At 38.6% G+C, this 23,784-nt stretch overlaps 1 protein-coding gene across 3 annotated transcripts in view; it reads right to left on the bottom strand.

Annotated features, from left to right (window-relative positions):
* zmp:0000000755 (phosphofurin acidic cluster sorting protein 2) overlaps positions 1-20,871 on the bottom strand; it is a 40,533-nt gene extending 19,662 nt beyond the window's left edge. For 2 of the 3 annotated variants that reach the window (XM_051917067.1, XM_051917066.1), the window contains exons 1-6: positions 20,536-20,870; positions 4,763-4,850; positions 4,264-4,353; positions 2,910-3,035; positions 2,200-2,362; positions 111-202 (exon numbers count right to left, since the gene is read on the bottom strand). In XM_051917067.1, the coding sequence (XP_051773027.1) occupies positions 111-202; positions 2,200-2,362; positions 2,910-3,035; positions 4,264-4,353; positions 4,763-4,850; positions 20,536-20,762 (786 nt within the window). In that variant the 5' untranslated portion in view covers positions 20,763-20,870. Of the gene's footprint in view, positions 1-110; positions 203-2,199; positions 2,363-2,909; positions 3,036-4,263; positions 4,354-4,762; positions 4,851-20,535 lie in introns of all 3 variants that reach the window. The other variant, XM_051917065.1, reaches the window with a different exon arrangement.
* Positions 20,872-23,784: the final 2,913 nt, after the last annotated feature.

Below are 23,784 nucleotides of genomic sequence, written 5' to 3'. Positions count from 1 at the left end.
GTGATAATGACACCGATGCTGATGACGTGACGCAATTTGACCTCATCACGATGATCCGTCAAGAGTCAATGACAGAGTATATGAACAGACTGAATGGTTCGGTGTCTCACCTGTCCGTGTACAGCATCATCACTGCCCTCCTGCCCTGATGAATAACTGTCATCATCATCCTCAGAGTAATTATCCATATCAGGAGAACGATCTGAGAAACACACACACAGGTCAGAGTTCACACACGAGCACATCTGTAACTCAACCCTCCTCTCGGCATCTTTCAGTGATGATCAGTGACATCGTGTTCTGATCTGGACGTCTGACGTTGTGTGTTATTAATAGTGTAATACCACATGAACAGATCAGATGTCTACATTCAAATCATCCCATTAGACCTTATTCACAGCAGCGTCATCTTTGATCTTTAACGGGAATGACAGCAAGGTTGTGAGAGATAGACACACATCTCTTCAGTGGGTTGTACTGTTATTCCTAGAGATAGAGAAAAACTACTTTTTCGAACTCCTCTTGGCCGTTGCTCCAATTTTCACGAATACTGAACCAGATCATCTTCAGACCATGCCGACAAAAAGTTGATTTGTCAAAAAGTTTTTGAAAAATGTGCGAACGAATTTTACGTAGCGCTTACTAAAATAGGCTTATTTAGATGCAGCGCCACCTACTGGTCAGGAGGTATGAAAAATTACTATTTTTGTTTATAACTTTCAATTCAATTCAATTCACATTTATTTGTATAGCGCTTTTCACGATACATATCGTTTCAAAGCAGCTTTACAGAGAATGCATATCACCATTACAATTTGGAGACTGCAGTTAGCTAATAATGTAATAATTTAGGCGATTAACATACAATCACTGTTAGCAATTTAATTGGAGGTAGAAGCAAAGAGCTCCTGGAAAAATTAATTACATATTAACAATAATTAGGATTTATAGAATGTGAATGTGCGTGTTGATCCAGATGTTGCATCTTCTGAAGTCATCGCAGGAGTTGGCGCCGTCTCTTCCAAAGTTTTAGTCATCTGAGGTCTTCTTAAGAGGCTGGATCCAAACTTCTGAACGGTTTGTCCAAAAATCATAAAAGTGTTCTCATTTGATTCTGGGCATCATGCCAAGTAGAATGTTTTCCCATATCGGCCATTTTAGGTGTCGGCCATTTTGAATTTTGTAGTTAAATGCTGTATTTTACTAATGCATGAGCATATTATTATGAAACTTGATATCCGCACATTGCCCTAAAGGAGTCTGAGAAGTTTCAAACCAAATTATTTACATGCTTATAACTTTATTTTCACGAGAGTCATCTCCTTAGATTCCTGAATCCTTGCTGAGTCCAACGATATCAAACATGCTAGGTTTCACCTTATAGTTAGTGCAACGTTGTGATCTAGCGTTTAAACAACATTCGCAAATATCTTCGAAACCGTTAGTCCGATCAAGATAAAACCACCGTAGGAAAATTGGAAACAGGTTGTTGACTATACACCAATGGCCAAATGTCAAAATGTTGATAGTAAGTGGCAAAAATTGCAATCAAAGTCAGGTGTGGGTAATTTTTTATGTGTTCATACATATAAATGTCTATAACTCATAAATAAAATTAGATATTTTCAACAAATTTGACATGTAAGCACCAAAATTGCTTATGTATGGGGGCACTCTGAGGACACACAAAAAAGGTGGTGGGACTGCTGCACTTGGTGGCGCTATAATTGAACAAAACATGAAATTGGCTCTAAGTACAGTACTGTTGGTCTGATTGACTTCAAAATTGGCACGCAGTGTCTTTGTCTCAGTTGCTATCATAGTCCATTATGACATTGCTGGTCTGCTCCTAGCTTCCTTGTTTGCTTCTCTTGTGCTTGGCCCCTTAATTGCTGCTATTTTAACGTGTTTTCGTATAGTTCTGCTGACGAAACACTGCAAAAATATCTTTCCAAGAAATTTCAGTAGACAAAAAACTCCAGAAAACATGAGCTGTGGAAAATTTTAAGTGAACTAGGAGCTTTATACAGCTTTTTACAGTGGATGCCATTAAAAACACAAGTCTAACCTTCACAGCCTCGGTTTCATTCCTGTCATGGCGCTGCTCTGAATAAGGTCTATATTCATGGTTTGACTATTAATGTTCACTCTCATGAAATAAACCTGAATGAAGGAGCTCAAATGAACAAATGTCCGTACCCGAGGCTTTGGTCTTGGTTCCCGTCTGGCCGCTGCCATACTCGTGGTCAATGGGTTGACTGGACAGCGAGAACACACTGATCTCCGCCACGCGCGCTGGCGCGTCCTTCATGTTGCTATGGAGAGCCAGAATCTGACCGCCGTCTGTTGGATGCTGCATCACCTGATCAAACACCATCTGCTGTCAGTCACTGAACAGTCAACATTTCACTGCTACTGACCAGTCTTCAAACTCACAGGAGCTGCATCTATTCTTCATTTATTGCACGATTTAAAAATATATACATAAAATGTAAAGCCTCCACCTAAACAATATTGTATTTGTACAAAATTATAGAGAAGACGTTATAGAGTAGACTGTATTAACAAGGACGTTTTGGTTATTGACTTCAAACTGAAGCATTCAAACAGTGCTAGTGTTACACTGGAAAAACCTCAATGAGCATTTAGACTTCAGGCATGTCTGTGTCTCCAAGGAGCAGAGCAGACAGACAGCCTGACGCATCTGCTTGCACTCACAACTTTTCCAGCTGATGAATGCTAAAAACACTGGCAGCCAATCAGAATCAATCCTGCTTTAACAAGCTTGAGCATTTAAAGCAGAAAACGATTAATAAACGGAACGTTATTCTCCGCTGGTGTGAATGCTAATATAGTTAGCATTATAGTTATTGTTCTTGGTGTGAACGGGCCGTAACGGCAGTTTTTACCTCCGCCATGTCAATGACTCCAACAGCGAGAGTCTTGTAGCCCAGAATCGTTCTGTTTTTGTAGCGTTTTCTTCTCTGTAGCATAATCTGTAGGCGGTTGGCGTCTCTCTTCAGGAAGTGAGGATACTGTCATGACACGACAAGAGGAAAGACGGGAACATCAGACATTTCGGCTCTTACAAACACAATAAACTAAGAAACAACAAAATTATATTTAAAGGGATGGTTCACCCAGAAATTATCGTTCTGTCATCATTTACTCGCCCTCATGTTGTTAACATTTTTCTCATGTCATCTCGCCCTACATTTATTTCTTCTATAAAAGAATATATTATAAAAAACGTTGTGGACCAAACAAAACTGGACACCATTGACTTTCACTGTATGGACATTTCTCAAAAAAATCCACTTTTGTGTTCCACAGAAGAAAGTCACACAGGTGATGACAGAATGATCATTTATTGGAGAAACGGTCCCTTTAATGCTTTAAACCAGTCAAGGAGTCACTTTGATTAGCATGCGTTCACAGCATCAGGCATCTGCAGTGTTCGGCACCGTCACACTGTAAAAATTTGTTGTAATTTTAACAGTAAAAGTCTGTAAAAATGTGACAGGAAAAACCTGTTAACTGGCCAATAGTAAGTTCCTGTACTATATACAGTCAAACCAAAAATTATTCAGACATTTTTGATATTTTTTTACTAGTGGGTGCAGGACACTATAGTTCATTTATGTAAGTGAAGTTAGCAAAATAAAGTAAACTGTGACATATTATACCCAAAAATTCTTCATACAGTGGACTACCAGTAAAATTGATAAAAATTTGGAACCAAAAATGATTCAGACACTTTGACCTGACCATGTTTTGCTGACATAATTAAGATTATTTTTTTCTGACACAGTTTAACTCTGAGATCTTGTCATATTTTATTACCATTTTTTAAAAATATAGTGAATAAACTGTAATAATGAATTAAATGTTCAAGGTGTCTGAATAAATTTTGGTTTTACTGTATATGGAGAATCTTATAATTTTTTCATTTTATCATCTTATAATTTACAGTGTAAAGCCGTAAACTGACATTCCCAGAATTCCCCCGTGTGACACTTCACATTTGATGGCTTTCAATTTTATTAATTATGATCCTTATTAGTTTTATTTTAGTGTTGTGTGTTTTGTATTTGTGTGTATGACACTATATATCAGTATTTGTAGAAAAGCTACTTGTGACGAGCTTTATTATGGTGGATGATGTATATGTTAAGAGTACCAAACAGATTTAAGTAGCAACATGGCCTTGCTAATTCAACAGAAAAGAGCTGTTGGATTTACCAGTTTATAACATATTTTTACCTGCAGAGAGAAGCTGAGCTCCAGCTGCGTCTCCATCAGGCCGCTGGGAGGAACGACGTACTCGTTAGATCGTAACACTCGTTTGGAGCCCTGCACACACACATTCTTCACATGTAAATGTCTAATAACATATAATTAAAAATGTTTTTTTACATTTTCATCTATGTTGATAACCCTTAATCCCTCCCTGTTCTTGTACTATTCTAAATGACGTCTGAAAGCTATTACTAGCACTTTTAATGTTATTGCCTCATTAAGAAGAATCACTTGTTGTATTCCTCATTAGTAAGTTGCTTTGGATAAAAGTGTCTGCTAAATGAATAAACATAAATATCATGGTAAATATTCACCATATTCCATTTGTCTTTTATAACAACAGAAGTACCAGAGGTACGACTCAGCCTAGACAGAAGGGTCTTCAAATGTTGTCTTGCACAAACAATTAAACCATTTACACTCAAGCCGTTTCAGTGTTTTCTATGATGATCCAGACACTCACCTGAATCTTGACAGCGATGAGCACCGAGTTCAAGTCTTTATCCAGCTCCTTCAACACGATCAGCTTCTTCAGCGTCAGACTGCAGAGCCTGAGAGAGAGACACGCAGACAGTCAACTACAGGTTCACTCGCTTTATAGCTGATTCAACTGTATTTTATAATTGATGAATTTTGCAGCATCAACACAGTTATTGAACTGGACTGATTCAACACTGAACTGAATTGATCTGAATAACAACACTACTGTCTTTTTTAGAGCTGCTTTACAGCTGAAATTGAATTAGATGTTTAATTTGTATCATTGATTCTGTTATTTTCCTGTTTATTACTGTGAAGCTGCTTTAAAACAATTCGTATTGTATATATTATATTCACACACATATATACACTTCTTTAATACGCATTCAAACGGACATAAATATCACTGAACATGGTAAACGTTCTGTGCTACACCATGTCTTCTCTCTCTATGTAATGTGTGTGGGTGTGTGTGTATGTGTGTGATGGGTGCGTTCAGTGTGTTTCTGTGATGAGATCCAGCGCTGCTGAAATGAGACTCTCAGGCATTTCCTTTTCCTGCATCACAGCTGCTCTGAGTTACGGAACACACACACACACACACACTCACACTCACACACAAGGAATCCGTCTCTCTCCACCCAGAGCTCATTCCACACAAAACCATTTCCAGAAATGTCAACATCCACACAGCTGTCTGTCTCTCTCTGTCTGTCTGTCTGTCTGTTTCTCTGACCCACTTTCTGCTGCTGCTTCAGTCTGACAGAGAAATGAAAATCACTGCCACACTGAAACTACATCATCATAATAAACATCACTAGTGCTGGGCTGGCAATATAGATTTTAATTGATATTCACTTTGATCTCTATATAGATTCTTAAATCCAAAGAATCGATCTTTTAGACTCTGTTGTTTTCAGTCGATGCGTTAACAAAAAACATAACTAATGCCATCCAATAATCTTTGTGCTTTGATACTTTTGATATGAAACAAAGAATCAGCTTTTAAATCCTGTCAGTTTTATCGTGATTGAATGGATGTTTTTGTCTCTTTAATGTGTGGTGAGTGACAGATCGCTGCAGCGCCTCAGTTGAACCGATCTTCTCTTCCTCTTTACTACTAAACGTTAGTTACAGCCGCAAATAAACATGAATGAACATCAGAAGGAACGTTGAAAATAGTAGAACTTACTGAAATGAATCATGTCTCATGTAATCGCTCAATCAGTATTTCAACCGCGGAAAGACGTCAATAAAACAGCTTAAGAACAACATGTCACGTCAAATTTACCTCAGAAAAGCCATTCAGTGACTTTAAACTCGATGTCCGCACCAACCATGAAGTCCGGAGTCTGTATTTTTTATCCGTAGTGTATAATAAAAGTCGTGAAATAACTGCCTGATAATAATAACTGTACTTTGGTGTCCCAAAATTGACAATGTCAACAAGATAACCGACTCTCTCATCTGAGCTGATCAACAGTCTAACGGCGTTTGTTATCGTTAATGACAGAATGGCGGACATAGCCAATCAAATCAAAGGAGGCGGGGCTTTGCTGTTATTTACAAAATCCAAGCATAAACACAGCGTGACGTTTCTGTTTTTAGATATAAACATTTGACACGCGATATAATAGTATGACATTAAAACGATAAACGATCATATCGCGATACAATTTACATCGATAACTATGATAAGCTCTGGATATTTTTATTCGATATGGATTAATCTAACAGCCTATCGCACAGCAGAAATAAACGCGACAGCAGCCAGTTAGTGCAAGTCGCTATGAGTGATTTCTGCGTGTCTCAGTATCGCAGTTTCGTCTGATACACAAACTCACACACTTCAGCATCTGCATCTCAATATACAGTATGAGGACATGAACACATGAACTTCGGAGCGTTATGAATCAGCGTATCGAATCATGATTCGGATCACGTGTCAAACCGCCAAACTGCTGAAATCACGTGACTTTGGCGCTCCGAACCGCTGATTCGACACGCTGATTCATAACGCTCCGAAGCTTCCTGAAGCAGTGTTTTGAAATAGGCCATCACTATATAAGTCGTTATTTTGTTTTTTAGCGCACCAAAAATATTCTCGTCGCTTTATAATATGTACTCACATGAACTGAATTTAAATATGTTTTTAGTACATTAATGGATCTTGAGAGAGGAAATGTCATTGCTGGCTATGGAGGCCTCACTGAGCCATCGGATTTCAATAAAAATATCTTAATTTGTGTTCCGAAGATTAACGAAGGTCTTACGGGTGTGGAACGCCATGAGGGTGAGTAATAAATGACATTATTTTCATTTTTGGGTGAACTAACCCTTTAAGAGTCACTTCACAAGATATTCACCGTTTCACTTGAGAAAAACTACGATCAAATACACACTGATACTGAAACTACTGGAAGATCTTCACGACAAACCGTCAAAATAAAAGTTCCGTTTAACTTCAAGACATTATGACAGAAATATATCACTACTGTATACTAAAATGTACGTCTCAAAGTATCAGTAATAATGTTATTATTTCTAAGGAATATCATAAAACCAAGATATTTTTTCATCCATGTTTTAAATTTATACAATTCTGTTGCGCAGCATCTTATTTGACAAAAAATAAAAATGCAATGTTTGGTGTAAATCAATTGTTATATTTTCATTTCATTGCATTTTAAAAGCTTGAATAAATTGTCAAAGTTTATATAAATTTGTATTAAATCATAAAACACAGAATCCCAAAAAATAAAATAAAATGGAAAACAGAATTTGGGGGGAAATAAAATGGATTTCATGAGGCCCTAAATTAAAAGGTAGCTACTCTGTAAAGTTTAATTGTGAACAAACAAGTTTACATGTTTACATTCATTCTCAATGTCTAACAAATATGTGGAAAGCATTTCCTTACCCATTAATGGTAAAAGAATATCATGATAAATATCGATATGGGAAAAAAAATACTGTGATAATATTTTTGGCCATATCGCCTTGCCCTAATGTGGATTTAATTTTAAACTGTAACATATTTAGATATAAGTTTAGCATGTGTAGGATGATGATTATCAGCCAATGTGTCATGATTCAAGCGTTTAGAAACAAAATTTATAAGACAGTTGTTGTCAGATTTCATTGGTGATTTCAAATATGAAATTTAATCGAAATGTGTAGGATGATGATTATCAGCCAATGTGTTATTATAGGAAATAAATAGAAGCATTTGCTAATTTAGTAGTTTTAGCACAAAATGTAAAATATTAAAAGGTAATATCCCCATGGATAAACTTTTACAGAATGTATAAATTGCTTTTGACATAATTCTTATTAATATTTTTATATTTTTAAAGTGTCTTCATCATTAATGTAAAATACTAAATCAACCATTTAAAATTTTATTTAAACAATTTAGTTGAATAATTGAATAACAGATGACAGAGAAAGCAGAAACCCAGTAAAAGAGATTTATCTGAAAGGTAAAATTATTTTATGACTTGTGTGCAGGCATATTAATATTTACATATTTTTAATTGCCCATATTTTAATTAAGAAGATATATCATAATAGAAACACTGAAATCAAATTGAATGATTTCACTCAACTAACCAATAGGTTTTAGTGAAAGTGAAGATGTCTGAAATGTACATCTAATTCATGGAAATATTATATTTTAGTATATAGTATTCAATTTAAAAATAATAACAATAATAACAACATGCCGCTTGGGGTCTTCAGTGCCAATTCTGGTGGCCCATCTAATTTTCTCTTTTTTCCTTCAAAATAAAAACTATTATAACTATTAATTTCCCCTCAACAAATCCAAAAACATTGATGTGTCCACAAATCCCTCATTAACAAATAGACACAAAAAACTTTGATATTCAACATGATACAATGTCATAGATCACTATTTTCCAGTGACAGAAAATTAGATCAATTAACCTCAAAACTGTTTCGGCTGACTAAAGGCGGGGACATGAATCGATATCAAATCCGAGAGCTTGTGTGAATCAGAACTGAATTGAATCGTGAAGTCTGTGTCAGTACCCAGCTCTAAACATCATCACCATCATCATTATCATCGTACAGAGAAAGTATCAGAATAATCTGATATCAAATCAACTCTGGCTCAACAAATGGTGTGCGTTTGGGGCGGAATTATCAGTCTGGTTGACCAATGGCAGATGAGGGTGTGTTCAGGTCATTATCCTGTCAGAAATTACACACAGACAGACAGGCAGAGAGAGAGACAGCTCCATTCATGCAGACATCAGGATGTCGTTCTACATTCATGTCATACAGAAACCTCAGTGACCTGCAGCATGTTTCTATTCACAGAGAGCTGAGAGTGAACCCGTCTCTCTCTCTCTCTCTCTCTCTCTCTCTCTCTCTCTCTGCCTGTCGCTCAGTCAACAGCGTCACACGTTGTTCTTGTTTTGGTCCATTATCATCTGCTCTCTTCTCCTGCATTATTGAGAGCTGCTAAAGCAACTGCTTGTTTAAAAGCTTCTTGTGAATATTTAAGATTTCACGGCTGACCGAGAGCACGATGGGAGAAATCACAAGAAAACATGTGAAAAGATGAAACATTCAGGACGCATGAGAAGCTGTGAATGGAAAAATGAACTGTACAAGAGGTGGACAGACGTCCTGAAAGGGGTGAAAAAGAGTCCTACATCGCAAAAAAAGAAAAAGAAGAAAAAGCTCAGTAAAAATAGTTTGGGGCTTTTAATGTACCACTACAGCAGACACAGGTACAGTATCTCACAGAAGTGAGTACACTCCTCACATTTTTGTAAATATTTTATTGTATCTTTTCATGTGACAACACTGAAGAAATTACACTTTTCTACAATGTAAAGTAGTGAGTGTACAGCTTGTATAACAGTGTAAATTTGCTGTCCCCTCAAAATAACTCAACACACAGCCATTAATGTCTAAACCGCTGGCCACAAAAGTGAGTACACCCCTAAGTGGAAATGTCCAAATTGGGCCCAATTAGCCATTTTCTCTCCCCAGTGTCATGTGACTCGTTAGTGTTACAAGGTTTCAGGTGTGAATGGGGAGCAGGTGTGTTAAATTTGGTGTTATCGCTCTCACTCTCTCATACTGGTCACTGGAAGTTCAACATGGCACATGCACACTGCATCAAATTGGTCTGCATTGCTGTCGTCCCAGAAGGAAGCCTCTTCTGAAGATGATGCACAAGAAAGCCCGCAAACAGTTTGCTGAAGACAAGCAGATTAAGGACATGGATTACTGGAACCATGTCCTGTGGTCTGATGAGACCAAGATAAACTTATCTGGTTCAGATTGTGTCAAGCGTGTGTGGCGGCAACCAGGTGAGGAGTACAAAGACTAGTGTGTCTTGCCTACAGTCAAGCATGGTGGTGGGAGTGTCATGGTCTGGGGCTGCATGAGTGCTGCCGGCACTGGGGAGCTACAGTTCATTGAGGGAACCATGAATGAACAGAGCATGATCCCCTTCCTTCGGAGACTGGGGCGCAGGGCAGTATTCCAAGATGATAACGACCCCAAACACACCTCCAAGACAACCACTGCCTTGCTAAAGAAGCTGAGGGTAAACGTGATGGACTGGCCAAGCATGTTTCCAGACCTAAACCCTATTGAGCATCTGTGGGGCATCCTCAAACGGAAGGTGGAGGAGCGCAAGGTCTCTAACATCCACCAGCTCTGTGATGTTGTCATGGAGGAGTGGAAGAGGACTCCAGTGGCAACCTGTGAAGCTCTGGTGAACTCCTTGCCCAAGAGGGTTAAGGCAGTGCTGGAAAATAATGGTGGCCACACAAAATATTGACACTTTGGGCCCAATTTGGACATTTTCACTTAGGGGTGTACTCACTTTTGTGGCCAGCAGTTCAGACATTAATGGCTGTGTGTTGAGTTATTTTGAGGGGACAGCAAATTTATACAAGCTGTACATTCACTACTTTACATTGTAGCAAAGTGTCATTTCTTCAAAAGATATAATAAAATATTTACAAAAATGTGAGGGGTGTACTCACTTCTGTGAGATACTATATATACATGTAGACAAATATAATAAAATGGAGTAAAATAAAAAATAAAAATGTTATTTTAAAAGTGTTTTACAGGATCTTTTCCTCGACAGCAGATGGTAGAGTCACAAACTGAGGTTTAATTCTCTAAATGAATCCTGTGTCACTGAGATCAGGAAACACACACACACTCACTCACACACACTCAATCAATCACTCACACAAAAACTCACACAAACACTCACTCACTCACTCTCACACACATACAGGTTTGTTTTGCTATCTTAGTGAGGACATTAAATAGACTTCCATTGATTTTATATCAGGCCAATGATATTTTCCATCCCCTTACACAACCCCTACTCCTAAACCTATCCATCACAGAAACGTGCACATCATTGGATTTAAATAAAAACCTCTTTTGGCTGAGATAAAACTAGTGAGGACCAGTCAATGTCCTCACTAGTGGGTTGTGAAAGTATTTCACAATATTAGTGAGGACATTTGATCCTCACAAGTATAGTCAAAACAAGTATACTCACACTCACTCACACACACTCACTCTCACTCACTCACACACACTCTCTCTCTCACGGACATACACTCACACACACACACACACACACACACACACACTTGCATTATCCCATATGCACATACAGGATTTATAATGCACGTCCTACAATCCCAGACACAAATCCACATCACAGGCTGTTAGCATTAAAATCAGATCAAAATACATGATGCGCTCTCATGTGATCATTAATGGACAATATGATCATGTCAGGTTAAGGCAAGTTGTCACACTAGTATTATTTTATATGCATTAATTCTTTAACTACAGTTGGTTAAAAAAATTGTTTAATATTTCTAGATGTTATATTTGACATTTTTGCCAATTTATGAATTGCTTTGTGCTTTGTTGTTTGCCATTATTGTCTTACTATTTCATTAAACAAATTAAATAACCCAATAAATAATATTAAATAATAACTCTCTCTTACAACTTTGTGACAACATGTCCCAAGCAAAAACGGTGGAAATACTCAAGATATTTATTCGAGGTCTTAAAGAGTCCTGCAGAGCGTGTGAATGCATCAGGCGGGTTTGAAAGACACACTTTTGTGTTTCAGAGAGCGTGAATAACACGCGACATGTGAGCGGATCCGAGCTGGTCCTGAGCGAAGCCTCCAGCCTTACATCACTGGATCTCTGATTTACAGCCTGAAAGAGTCCAAACACAAGAGAACAGCAGCTGAACACTGAACACGCTCGTATCTGCAGGGCACACTGCTCCAAATGGACAGAGATCTTTCTGAGACGTTACGCCACTAAAATCATCTGTTGTTTGCTTTTGGACCTGCAGTCAGTGATGTCACACTTAACAATCAGAAAAATATACCTTGTGGAAAAACACATGAAATAACTCTTATTTACAGTCCAAAGCAACTAGACATCTGCTGTAAAACTTAGTTTTACTCATTTTTACACAATGAACTTTCAGTCATATGACTGTTGGTTGTACTATGAAAACAAACTTTCTGAAAACTTCCATTTGCAGATGCTAAACTGCATAAACGAACTGTTCTGAATTTCTGCAGCTTTCTGACATCACACAGATGAAGACAAGTGTGACTGAGAGTGATCAGAGACTCGTCCGCCCATCAATACTGCTATTGCTCAACTCACGAGAAGAGTAAAACATGGTAAGAAGAGAAAATAAAGAGTGTTTCTGTGCTAAAACTCTTAGTCAGGAGACTACAGTCAACACTCTGAAAGAGAAACAAGACAGAACAAGAAAAAGCTGGACGCAAAACAATCAATAATTGAAGGGAAAGTCAAAGCTCAGCGAGAAGAAACTGTTCTTGTTTCACTCCAGAGTCAATAAAACAAGCCAAAGATCACAGGCACGTGATTTATAGATGTTCTCTGAAGGACACAGATGCTGTTTGTGGCGTTAAATCAGTAAAAGACTGAAAAATAACAAGACCAAGTTCATGAAGTATCACTGAAATCTGTGAACACTTAAAGTCACCATGAAATCAAAATGGACCATTCTTATTTTTTTTATGGAATATGCAGTGTTGATTTATGTTGATCAATAATTTATAGGTGCACATCGTTATTGTTTTAAATTCATGTTCCTGGTAATCTTGAATCAGAATAACTTCCCCTCCCTCCTGCAGCGACATCTCTTCTCTTCTCTGAAGACGAGGGCGGGGCAACCTGTCACTCACATGAGATCCACCAATAGCAAACCATCGACCATCCAATCAATTCCCCATAGGCAAAATTAAGCCCGCCCTACATTTGTTCTTGTTCCAGAAGCCGTTTCACTCAGATATACGGCACTATAGGAAAGAAACTTCTGTTTCATGCCAACTTTAATGTCACTGAGCGAATGAGACGTCACTGCACGCCTGAAGAAGCATTCGCTTGCAAGATCTGCTCAGGACGCCTGTGAGCGCAGCTGTTTTGTCCTTGAAATAAATGGCTTGCTGGAACACCGAGCACAGGAAATGCCTGAGTGCAGAGAGGAAGAGAAGAGAGAGAGAGAGTTTCTGCTCTCATCCTGACTGGCTCCTCCCTGCATGCGGACGCGTCCAAACTCTTCCGACACCCCGATCCCATAAACATTCTAGTGCAGAAACATGCTTCAGATAATAAAAAAAAACGAGCCAAAATAAACACAATTGTCTGAATCCTGAACTGACGGAAAACTCCTGGACCATTACAGCCATGATGGTTTCACACACCAACACCTGGTACAGATTCATGCATCATAATACATCAGCGGTTAGAGTTAGTGTCGATGACACGATGAGTTAACACCGGCTTTAGCGTGTCTGCTGGTTACAAGCAGCTTACGGCAGGTTTGCTTACAGCACACGAGGGTTTAGTGCATCTGATTAGACGCTTATGTACCGCACACAACACATATACATGGAGGAGAGTCTGTCTGCAACACACTGTCATTCCTGAAGCTCAAAATGTAAATCTTGGCACTTGCAATGCCAAGGTCACGGGTTTGATTCCCATGGAATGCATAAGGTGTAAACCTATAATGCAATGTAAGTCACTTTGAAAATGCATAAATGTAAAACATGCCTCACTTCTTTTCTATTTTCTTTTAGAGCTGCTGTACAGCTGAAATGAACTGTTTGCATCCATGAATCAGTTATCACTGTAAAGCTGCTTTGAAAATCTGTATTGTAAAAAGTGCTATAGAAATAAAGGTGACTTGACATCTGAGCAGATGTCATAAAAAACATATTTTCAAGCATTTATGTCATGTTTTATACATGAAATGTTTGTAAAGCATAATTATGCTTTTGAATCTTATGAAGAATGAAAAACAGCTTCTAGTTAAACACAATGAATTATATCATCACATACAGACACACATCTGTCTATGTGAATCAAACCATCAATAGTTCCTCATGTCATGCTGAGAAGAACAAACGGGGATATTGCAGAGGAAAATTATTCACAACACAATGTGAATCATTTGATTTCATTTGACCAAAGCTGTAATTTTTAGGGGAATTATGGGCTGTAATCTGAGCGTAATGCAGCTTCTGTTAAGGACGTGATTCTGTTCACCTGACTTTGATTGCATTTTTTGCCACTTACTATCAAAATTTTGACCTTTGGCCATTAGCCTTTAAAGGGTTAGTTCACCCAAAAATGAAAATTCTGTCATTTATTACTCACCCTCATGGCGTTCCACACCTGTGAGACCTTCGTTAATCTTCGGAACACAAATTGAGATATTTTTGTTGAAATCCGATGGCTCCGTGAGGCCTGCATAGGGAGCAATGACATTTCCTCTCTCAAGATCCATAAAGGTGCTAAAAACATATTTAAATCAGTTCATGTGAGTACAGTGGTTCAATATTAATATTATAAAGCGACGAGAATATTTTTGGTACGCCAAAAAAAACAAAATAATGAATTATTTAGTGATGACCGATTTCAAAACACTGCTTCAGGAAGCTTCGGAGCGTAATGAATCAGCGTGTTGAATCCGCAGTTCGGAGCGCCAAAGTCACGTGATTTCAGCAGTTTGGCGGTTTGACAAGCGATCCGAATCATGATTCGACACACTGATTCATTATGCTCCGAATCTTCCTGAAGCAGTGTTTTGAAATCGGTCATCACTAAATAAGTTGTTATTTTGTTTTTTTTGGCACACCAAAAATATTCTCGTCACTTTATAATATTAATATTGAACCACTGTACTCACATGAACTGATTTAAATATGTTTTTAGTACCTTTATTGATCTTGAGAGAGGAAATGTCAGTGCTCCCTATGCAGGCCTCACGGAGCCATCGGATTTAAACAAAAATATCTTAATTTGTGTTCCGAAGATCAACGAAGGTCTTACGGGTGTAAAACGGCACGAGGGTGAGTAATTAATGACAGAATTTTCATTTTTGGGTGAACTAACCCTTTAAGCAATGACGTATGTTTCCAAATTTCCGGTTAAAAACGGTTTCGGAGATATTTGTGAATGTTGTTTAAACGCTAAATCACATGAAATCACACGTGAAAATAAGTTAACCACATCCAAAGTTATAAGCATGTAAAAAAAATTCACCACTAGATGGCACTGGTCCAAAACTTCTCAGACTCCTTTAGGGCATCGTACCGATGACCCATACCGAGTTTCGTAATGATGCGTTCGTAAAAAATATAGGCAACAACCTATGTTTTATGATTTTCCTACGGTGGTTTTGTCTCGATCGGACTAATGGTTTCGAAGATATTAGCAAATGTTGTTTAAACGCTAAATCACAACATTGCATTAGCCATAAGGTGAAACCTAGCATGTTTGGTATCGTTGGACTCGGCATGGATTCAGGAATCTAAGGAGACGACTCCCGAGAAAATAAGTCAACCACATCCAAAGTTGTATGTAAATAATTTTTTTCACCACTAGATGACGCTGGTCCAAACCTTCTCAGACTCCTTCAGGGCATCGTGCCGATGATCCTTACAGAGTTTCGTAATGATACGTTCATGCTTTCGTAAAATACAGCATTTTACTACAAAATTCAAAATGGCCGATATGGGAAAATTGGACATCATTCGACTCGGCATGACGCCCCAAATCTAACGAGACCACTTTTATGTTTTTTTCATAACTTTCCCACAAACGGTACTATGGGCTGCCATAGACTTCCAGAGCGGAAGAAGAAACCGAGAAAGAACGCCAACGATTACAATAATGATGTAAACTATAGTGTCATTATTCAGATCAATTTAGTTCTCATAGGTTGTTTGCACATGACGTCACTGCAGCAGCGCGAATGAGCCTGGAGGGCAGGGAGTGATTTTTCTATATAGGAATCCTATCAAAAATTCAAAATTCGTTTGTTTTGCGTCGTTTATGGTTAACTTTAAAAGTTGTCGCCTTTTATAGCGTTTTGCGTCTGCTGATGCTGAAATGAATATGGATACCTGCTTACCTTTTGTTTTTGACTTGGTTAAATATTCACATTTCTTCATGCTATGGTTTGCAGGGAAGAGAAGCTATTTTATCCTATTGAATGATAATTTGGTATTTTCACTTCAGTTTTGTAGAATTCCGTTCACAATGTTTATCTGGTTACCGTGAGAACATTGAAACACGCTGCTGCTTCAGCCATCATATGGTAGAAAATGTCCAAATAAAATAAATGTGTTCAACAAGCTGACAGAAGTCGATCCATTTATTTGTTGAAAGCGTGTAAATGTCTTTAGTTTTAATGTTGTCTTTGTAAATATTCACTTTCCCATATGGCCACGGAGAATCGGAGGGTCACATTAAATTAAAATACTGCCCTTAACGTCACTAACAGAAAGGCAGCGCGATATAAACAAACTACAGCCGAACACAGCGTGACAGCAGCTTCACATTTTCTATATCTACTGCCTCGATCATCGAGGCTCGATGGCAGGAAAGTCTTTCAATTCAGTAGAAAAGTCGCTCCTCTTCATAACATAAGGATCATGTCCAACATATGTTGTGATTTTCTGTTTATACCTTTCTAAACCAGCACAGTATGGACTTTTCTCCATCTCTTCCATTCTAATTTTCAGTGCTTGCCCTCCACCTGAATTTCGCGCGACACCAGAACCACGTGATTGCAAACAACCTATTTGATAGTGTCAGCGAAGTTGAATCCATAATATCACTGAACATTAAGTGTCTTATAAACACAAGCACAATCTGAACAAATGCAGTGAGAGAATATTATAAACCGAATGCAGAATTTGCTTGTAAAAGTGTGTGAATGAGCCACATTATCGACATGAGAGCGAGTGACGTGTATCTGGCAGACATCATGATCTACAACATACATGTGTCATACGGGCTTCCTGCTGGAAACACAGGAGACGGATGGTTTACAGTCCGAGATATCCGTCCGTCCACATGTGCTGCGACAGCTGCAGGAGCTCAAGATCTCAACTCGACCCTCATCATCCTCACTCACAGCAGACAGCTGACACGTGATTCATGAGAGCGTTGTGAGAGGAGATGACATAACTTCAGTCATAATTAACAGGAACAGAAGATCATTTAACAAAAACAGGCTGAATGCTTAATAACGGCCTCAATCTGAATCTTCATGATCTTCTGATGACTCTCACACACTGACCTACATTCACACTCGTTCTGAAATATTAAACACGCTGCACTATCATCTCATTGACCACATCACATCGCCTGTGAGCCGGATAATAACCCGTTACTGGAAACGCTTTTTGTGCAGATCTATTTATTCAAACACTCTTCTATTATGAACATGTTTTAATTTACATTACATTAATGATGTTCATAACTAATGGAAAGGTTTATCATTTAACAATACCAATATCATCATGTCTAATCCACTAATCACTCTCAGTGCTCCTCTAAAACATGGTAGATGATTTACCAGTCATGCCGATTAATCAGATGATGTTCACATTCTGAGATTATCAGGATCGTATGATTGGTCAATTTTTGAGTGATGCTTTTAGTTAATTTAGAATTACTCGTCTTTTCTTCCCTATTGTGCCGTATATCCAAGTGAAATGGCTTCTAGAACAAGAACAAATGTAGGGCAGGGTTTGATTTTGTCTGTGGGGAATTGATTGGATGGTTGTGGTTTGCTATTGGTGGATCTCATGTGAGTGACAGGTTGCCCCGCCCTCATCATCAGAGAAGAGATGTTGCGGCAAGAGGGAGGGGAAGTTATTCTGATTCAAGATTATGAGACACATGAATTTAAAACAATAACGATGTGCACTGATAAATCATACACTGCAATATTCCATAATGATTTTATAATACAACATTCACATGATGACTTTAAAAAAAATCTGAGGCAGTTCTGGATTGAAATATGTATAATATTTGAAAAACCTGAGTCTGCAAAGTGTGTGTTTGACAACCATGTGAAACACTATCTGCTCTCCCACTGGATACATGCTGAACTAGCTTTCTGAACATCACACCTTACTACACACACACACACACACTCTCTCTCTCTCTCTCTCTCTCTCTCACACACACACACAGGCTTTCACACACATACTCATACACTCTCACACTCACACACACACAACACACTCACTCACTCACTCACTCATGCACACTCACTCACACACACACACACACACACACACACACACACACACACACACACACAGGTTTGTTTATGTGAATTTTGGGGACATTCCATAGGCGTAATGGGGACATTCCATAGGCGTAAAGGCCCTACACTACCCATACCCCTAAACCTACCCATCACAGGAAACTGTGCACATTTTTACTTTCTCACAAAAACTCATTCTGTATGATTTATAAGCCTTTTAAAAAATGGGGACATGGGGTAATGTCCTCATAAGTCACCCTCTCCTTGTAATACCTATGTCATACCCATGTCATTATACAAATTTGTGTCCTGATATGTCAAAAACACGCACACACACTCACTCACTCACTCATGCACACTCACTCACACACACACACACACACACACACACTATCACACAAACCACACTCACTCACTCACTCACTCACACTCACTCACTCACTCACTCACACACATACACACACAACACACACACCTCACTACACACACACACACACTCTCTCACTCACACACACACAGGGATTAATCTACAGTCAGAGTGCTGGAACACATCTGGGTCAGAGCTGATGAATGGAGCGGCTCGACTGCACACATCTGGAGCTCTAACACTGCATCCGTCCGTCAGTTTCTGCTCTTGCTCTCACAGGCTTTATAATCCATCATTCTCAGTGTTTTCTGACCTCAGCAGCAGCAGCTCGAGAAACTAAAAGCAGAGAAGCTTCCAGAGCGGACGGAGCACGTGTTTCTCTGAAGACGGCGGCCGATTAAACTTTCAGAAAGAAACACAAACACACAAGAATGATGGGTAGAGCAGGAAGCGTCTCACACACAGCCTGCACTTCGTCAACTGGAAGAAACTCCACATCAGGGTGAAGGAACATCACTGACTTCCCAGAAAACACATTTTGATGGGGGTGTGAAAGCATTCTGGAATTCCCCAAAGTGAATGTCGGATACAAGAGGAAACTGAAAACATCAGAACTGAAATAATCCAGTGATGCTGATCCAGAAAGAGCTCAAACACATTAGCAGACGCTTTTATCCAAAACACCTCATGTGAAAGATTCAAGTCTTTTCTCATTAAACTGATAAAGTCTCGAGCTGCAGGAGTGTGTGAAGTGTTTGACGGTGATTGGTCTAGAATTCATCAAAGGCGTGAGAAGCTCTTCATAGATAACAAGACTTGCACACAAACACAAACTGATGTGCACAAACAAACCACACAACGCTAACAAAAGCACCATAAACTGTGATCTTCTCTAGGGATAGTTCAGCCAAAAATACATTTACTTCTGTAGGACACAAAACAGGATATTTTGAACAAAACACATTTTTGACCTCACTGAGTTTCATTCTACAGGAAAAAAACACATTTTTTTAAAACATCTTCTATTGTGTTCCACATAAGAAAGAGTCACAGCTTTGAACGATGAGCTCTGCCACCATCTAAAAAAAAAAATCATGCTTTGGTAAATCTTAATTATGACACAAGTCGAAATTATGACATATAAGTAGAAATTATGATTTAAAAAGTCATACTTATGGCATAAAAAGTCAAAATTATGATATTAAAAGTCATGATTTCAACTTCCATCTCATACTTTCAACTTCTTAATCTCATAATTAGGACTTTTTATGACATAATTTTGACCTTATCTCATAATTTAGTATGACTTAGTATGTCACAATTATGACTTCTTATGCTATAATTTTTTATGTCATAATTAAGATTTACCAAAGTATGATTATTTTTCTTATGTGGCAGAAATGTCTTAGATATGAAGGCGAGTAAATGATGACAAAATGATGATTTTTGGCTGTACTATCACTTTAAAGTACACTGTACCATTTAAATATGATGCACGAATATGATCTCCAGTACCATATGTGTTAAAATCACTGTAAAATCAATGTACCGTGGCTCTGACAAATTATTATTAATATTAATATTACCAATACTATTATAGTGTTCTGTGGTAAACATGATGTCATACTGTCAAACTTCAGTCACATCAGTAACAGCGACCAGCAATGATGCAGGACATCAATAAACAAACAAACAAACAAACAAACAGTTCTCACACACACACACGCAGCTCGTACCGGGGCACGCAGCTCGGAGAGGAGCGGTCGATCTCCCAGGTGGCGAAGAGGTTCATGGGGACGGGCATGGAGCTGGAGCCCGAGCCGCACAGCACCGTGCCGGACGCTGAAGCCGCCGCTCCTCCGCCCGCCGCCGCCGCTGCAGTGGGAGCCGCTCCACCACCACCGCTGGACGGGTTCAGGAAGGCGGCCCGAAGCCCTCCTCTCTCCAGCGCTGCCGCCATCATCACTTCAGCCGCTCCGCTCGCGCATCCACTGCTCTGACCGCGGATCGAATAGAGCTGATGCGGCGCTGCAACTCTCTGAACGGGAATTTGATTCACCGGAGCAGATGAATCTCTGAGGCGGAGCTTCTACAGGCGCGCGCAGTCTGACCTACAGGCGGCGCTGCATCATCATCTGACCTCAATACACAGAAATAATAATAATAATAATATATTATAATTTGATGTTTATCTGCTTACCCCCAGGGCATCCAAGATGTAGGTGACTTTGTTTCTTCAGTAGAACACAAATGATGATTTTTAACTCCAAACGTTGCAGTCTGTCAGTCGTATAATGCATGTCAGTGGTAACACAATCTATGAGAGTAAAAAAAACATGCACAGACAAATCCAAATTAAACCCTGCGGCTCGTGACGACACATTGATGTCCTAAGACACGAAACAATCGGTTTGTGCGAGAAACCGAACAGTATTTATAAATTTTTTACCTCTAATACACCACTATGTCCAACTCACTATGTCGCACGGCATCCGGTGCGTGAGGTGTGTACACGCTCTGGTGTAGTTTAAGCAAGTGCCGGAAGTGATATCTCGTGTGTATACGTCACTCATTGTTTACACAGAGCACAAACATTGTAGGTACGGCGGCTAATCAAAACGGCGCTTATCCGGATTGTTCAAACCAACTTAAAACTAAAAGATTACGTTCTCTCGCGCAAACTCATTCGGGAGTGGTGACTTTCCACGTATTCCCAACTTTTTTTGAAAATAGGCTCATTTTCCAACTCCCCTAGAGTTAAACAGTTGAGTTTTACCGTTTTCGAATCCATTCAGCCGATCTCCGGGTCTGGCGGTACCACTTTTAGCATAGCTTAGCATAGTTCATTGAATCTGATTAGACCATTAGCATCTCGCTCAAAAATGACCAAATACATAGTGTACTACAATGATATTGCGCAGCGTCTCTCACAAATGTCTCCATGGTTGCGAGGCACGCTCCCTGTGCAAGCAGGGGGTCACAGGCGCTGCGTAATATCATTGTGCCTGCTGCACCCATGGTACGGCAGCAAAGTTCCTTGATTATTACGCCGGAATGAGAGTATAGTTCCTAGCCATATCGGCCTAGAAAATCACAACTTTTCATTTTCCGTCGGTCTTAGTACACAATGTAACTACAGAAGAGTCAAGTTTTAAATAGGAAAAATATCGAAACTCTTTGGTCATTTTTGAGCGAGATGCTAACGGTCTAATCAGATTCAATGAACTATGCTAAGCTATGCTAAAAGTGGTACCGCCAGACCCGGAGATCATCTGAATGGATTCGATAACGGTAAAACTCAACTGTTTAACTCTAGGGGAGTTGGAAAATGAGCCTATTTTCAAAAAAAGTGGAGTGTTCCTTTAAACCATCAGCTGTGCCTATGGTTTTTCCACATCCAACTGAGGTATGTGAACAAGATCTTTGTATGTGTCCTTTTTATTTGTAAAGCTGCCCTTATGAAAAGTAACAAAATAAAATGAAGTTTTGATGTAATAAAACCATGTTTTTTAGTGGTTTACTTCCATTTGTGTAACAACTGTTGTACTACAGGCATGTTTAAACTACGCCAGAGCGCGTACACACCTCATGCACTGGATGCAGCGCGTGCGCTCAAGGCAGTTGGACATAGTGGTGTATTAGAGGTAAAAAATTATATAAATACTGTTCAGTTTCTCGCACAAACCGATCGTTTCGTGTCTTAGGACATCAATGTGTCGTCACGAGCCGCAGGGTTTAATTTGGATTTGTCTGTGCATGTTTTTTTTACTCTCATAGATTTTATTACCATTGACATGCATTATACGACTGACAGACCGCAACGGTTGGAGTTAAAAATCATCATTTGTGTTCTACTGAAGAAACAAAGTCACCTACATCTTGGATGCCCTGGGGGTAAGCAGATAAACATCAAATTTTCATTTTTGGGTGAACTATCCCTCTAAATATTATTTGTAATATTATTATTATATTAATAGTTCAGTTATACACTCTAAAAAAAAATGCTGTGTTAAAAACAACCCAAGCTGGGTTGAAAATAGACAAACCAGCGGTTGGGTTAAATGTTTGCCCAAAAATAACCCAACTATTGTTTTAAAAATTACTAAATGGCTGGCTTAAAATGAATCCAAAATAGGTTGGAAATATAATTACTAGAGGCAACAATAATAATCAAAAGGTAAACATTTAATAATAAGCAATTTAATAAATGTTTATTGTTTAATTATTATTCATTAAACTTATTAATAAATGTTCATTTCCAACATACTTTGCATTCATTTTAAGCAAGAAATACAGTAATTTTTAAACAATAGTTGAGTTAAATAAAACTACCCAGCAGGTTGGGCAAACATTTAACCCAACCACTGGGTTAAAACAACACATTCGCTGGTTTTGTCCATTTTCAACCCAGCATTTTTTAGAGTATATGATTATGATTATTATTAGAGCAGTGTGGAATGACAAGCAGATGAAATATACACACTGCAAAGATATTTCTTATTGTATAAGAACAAGAATATTAAACTACTGTTAACTTACTGTTAAGTTAACTTACTCATTATAGATTGAATGTAGCATATTCACAAATAGAAATGGGACAATCATAAACCCATCAGCCACAAAGCTGAGTTTATGCATTAGGCCTACAAGTATATTAAGACTGTAAAACAAGTGAGAAACCAAAAAGTCAAATATATTTGTAGAATACTGCATAATAATTTAGTTTAGTTTTATTCCTCTGATAATTAGGTTAAACGAGGCATCATGTATTCTGTTCTGCACAGGTTTGCTGTGACCGGATTCTGTCAGTCTGACTGTAAAGCAGAATAATGACGTCACTGAACAAGCCTCACAGTCCGAAGGGTTTCTGATCAGTCTGTATCACAAACAATTCTTTCTGTATGACAGCTGATATGACCAGGATTTAACATTACTGATAATGCACTGCTGCACATTTACACACAGAGCAGCTCTTTAATAAATCC

This window comes from Ctenopharyngodon idella, chromosome 13 (assembly GCF_019924925.1).
Source record: "Ctenopharyngodon idella isolate HZGC_01 chromosome 13, HZGC01, whole genome shotgun sequence".
In the NCBI taxonomy this organism is placed as follows: domain Eukaryota; kingdom Metazoa; phylum Chordata; class Actinopteri; order Cypriniformes; family Xenocyprididae; genus Ctenopharyngodon; species Ctenopharyngodon idella.
Note: the sequence above shows the minus strand (reverse complement) of the source record. Positions and strands in the feature narration are given on the sequence as shown.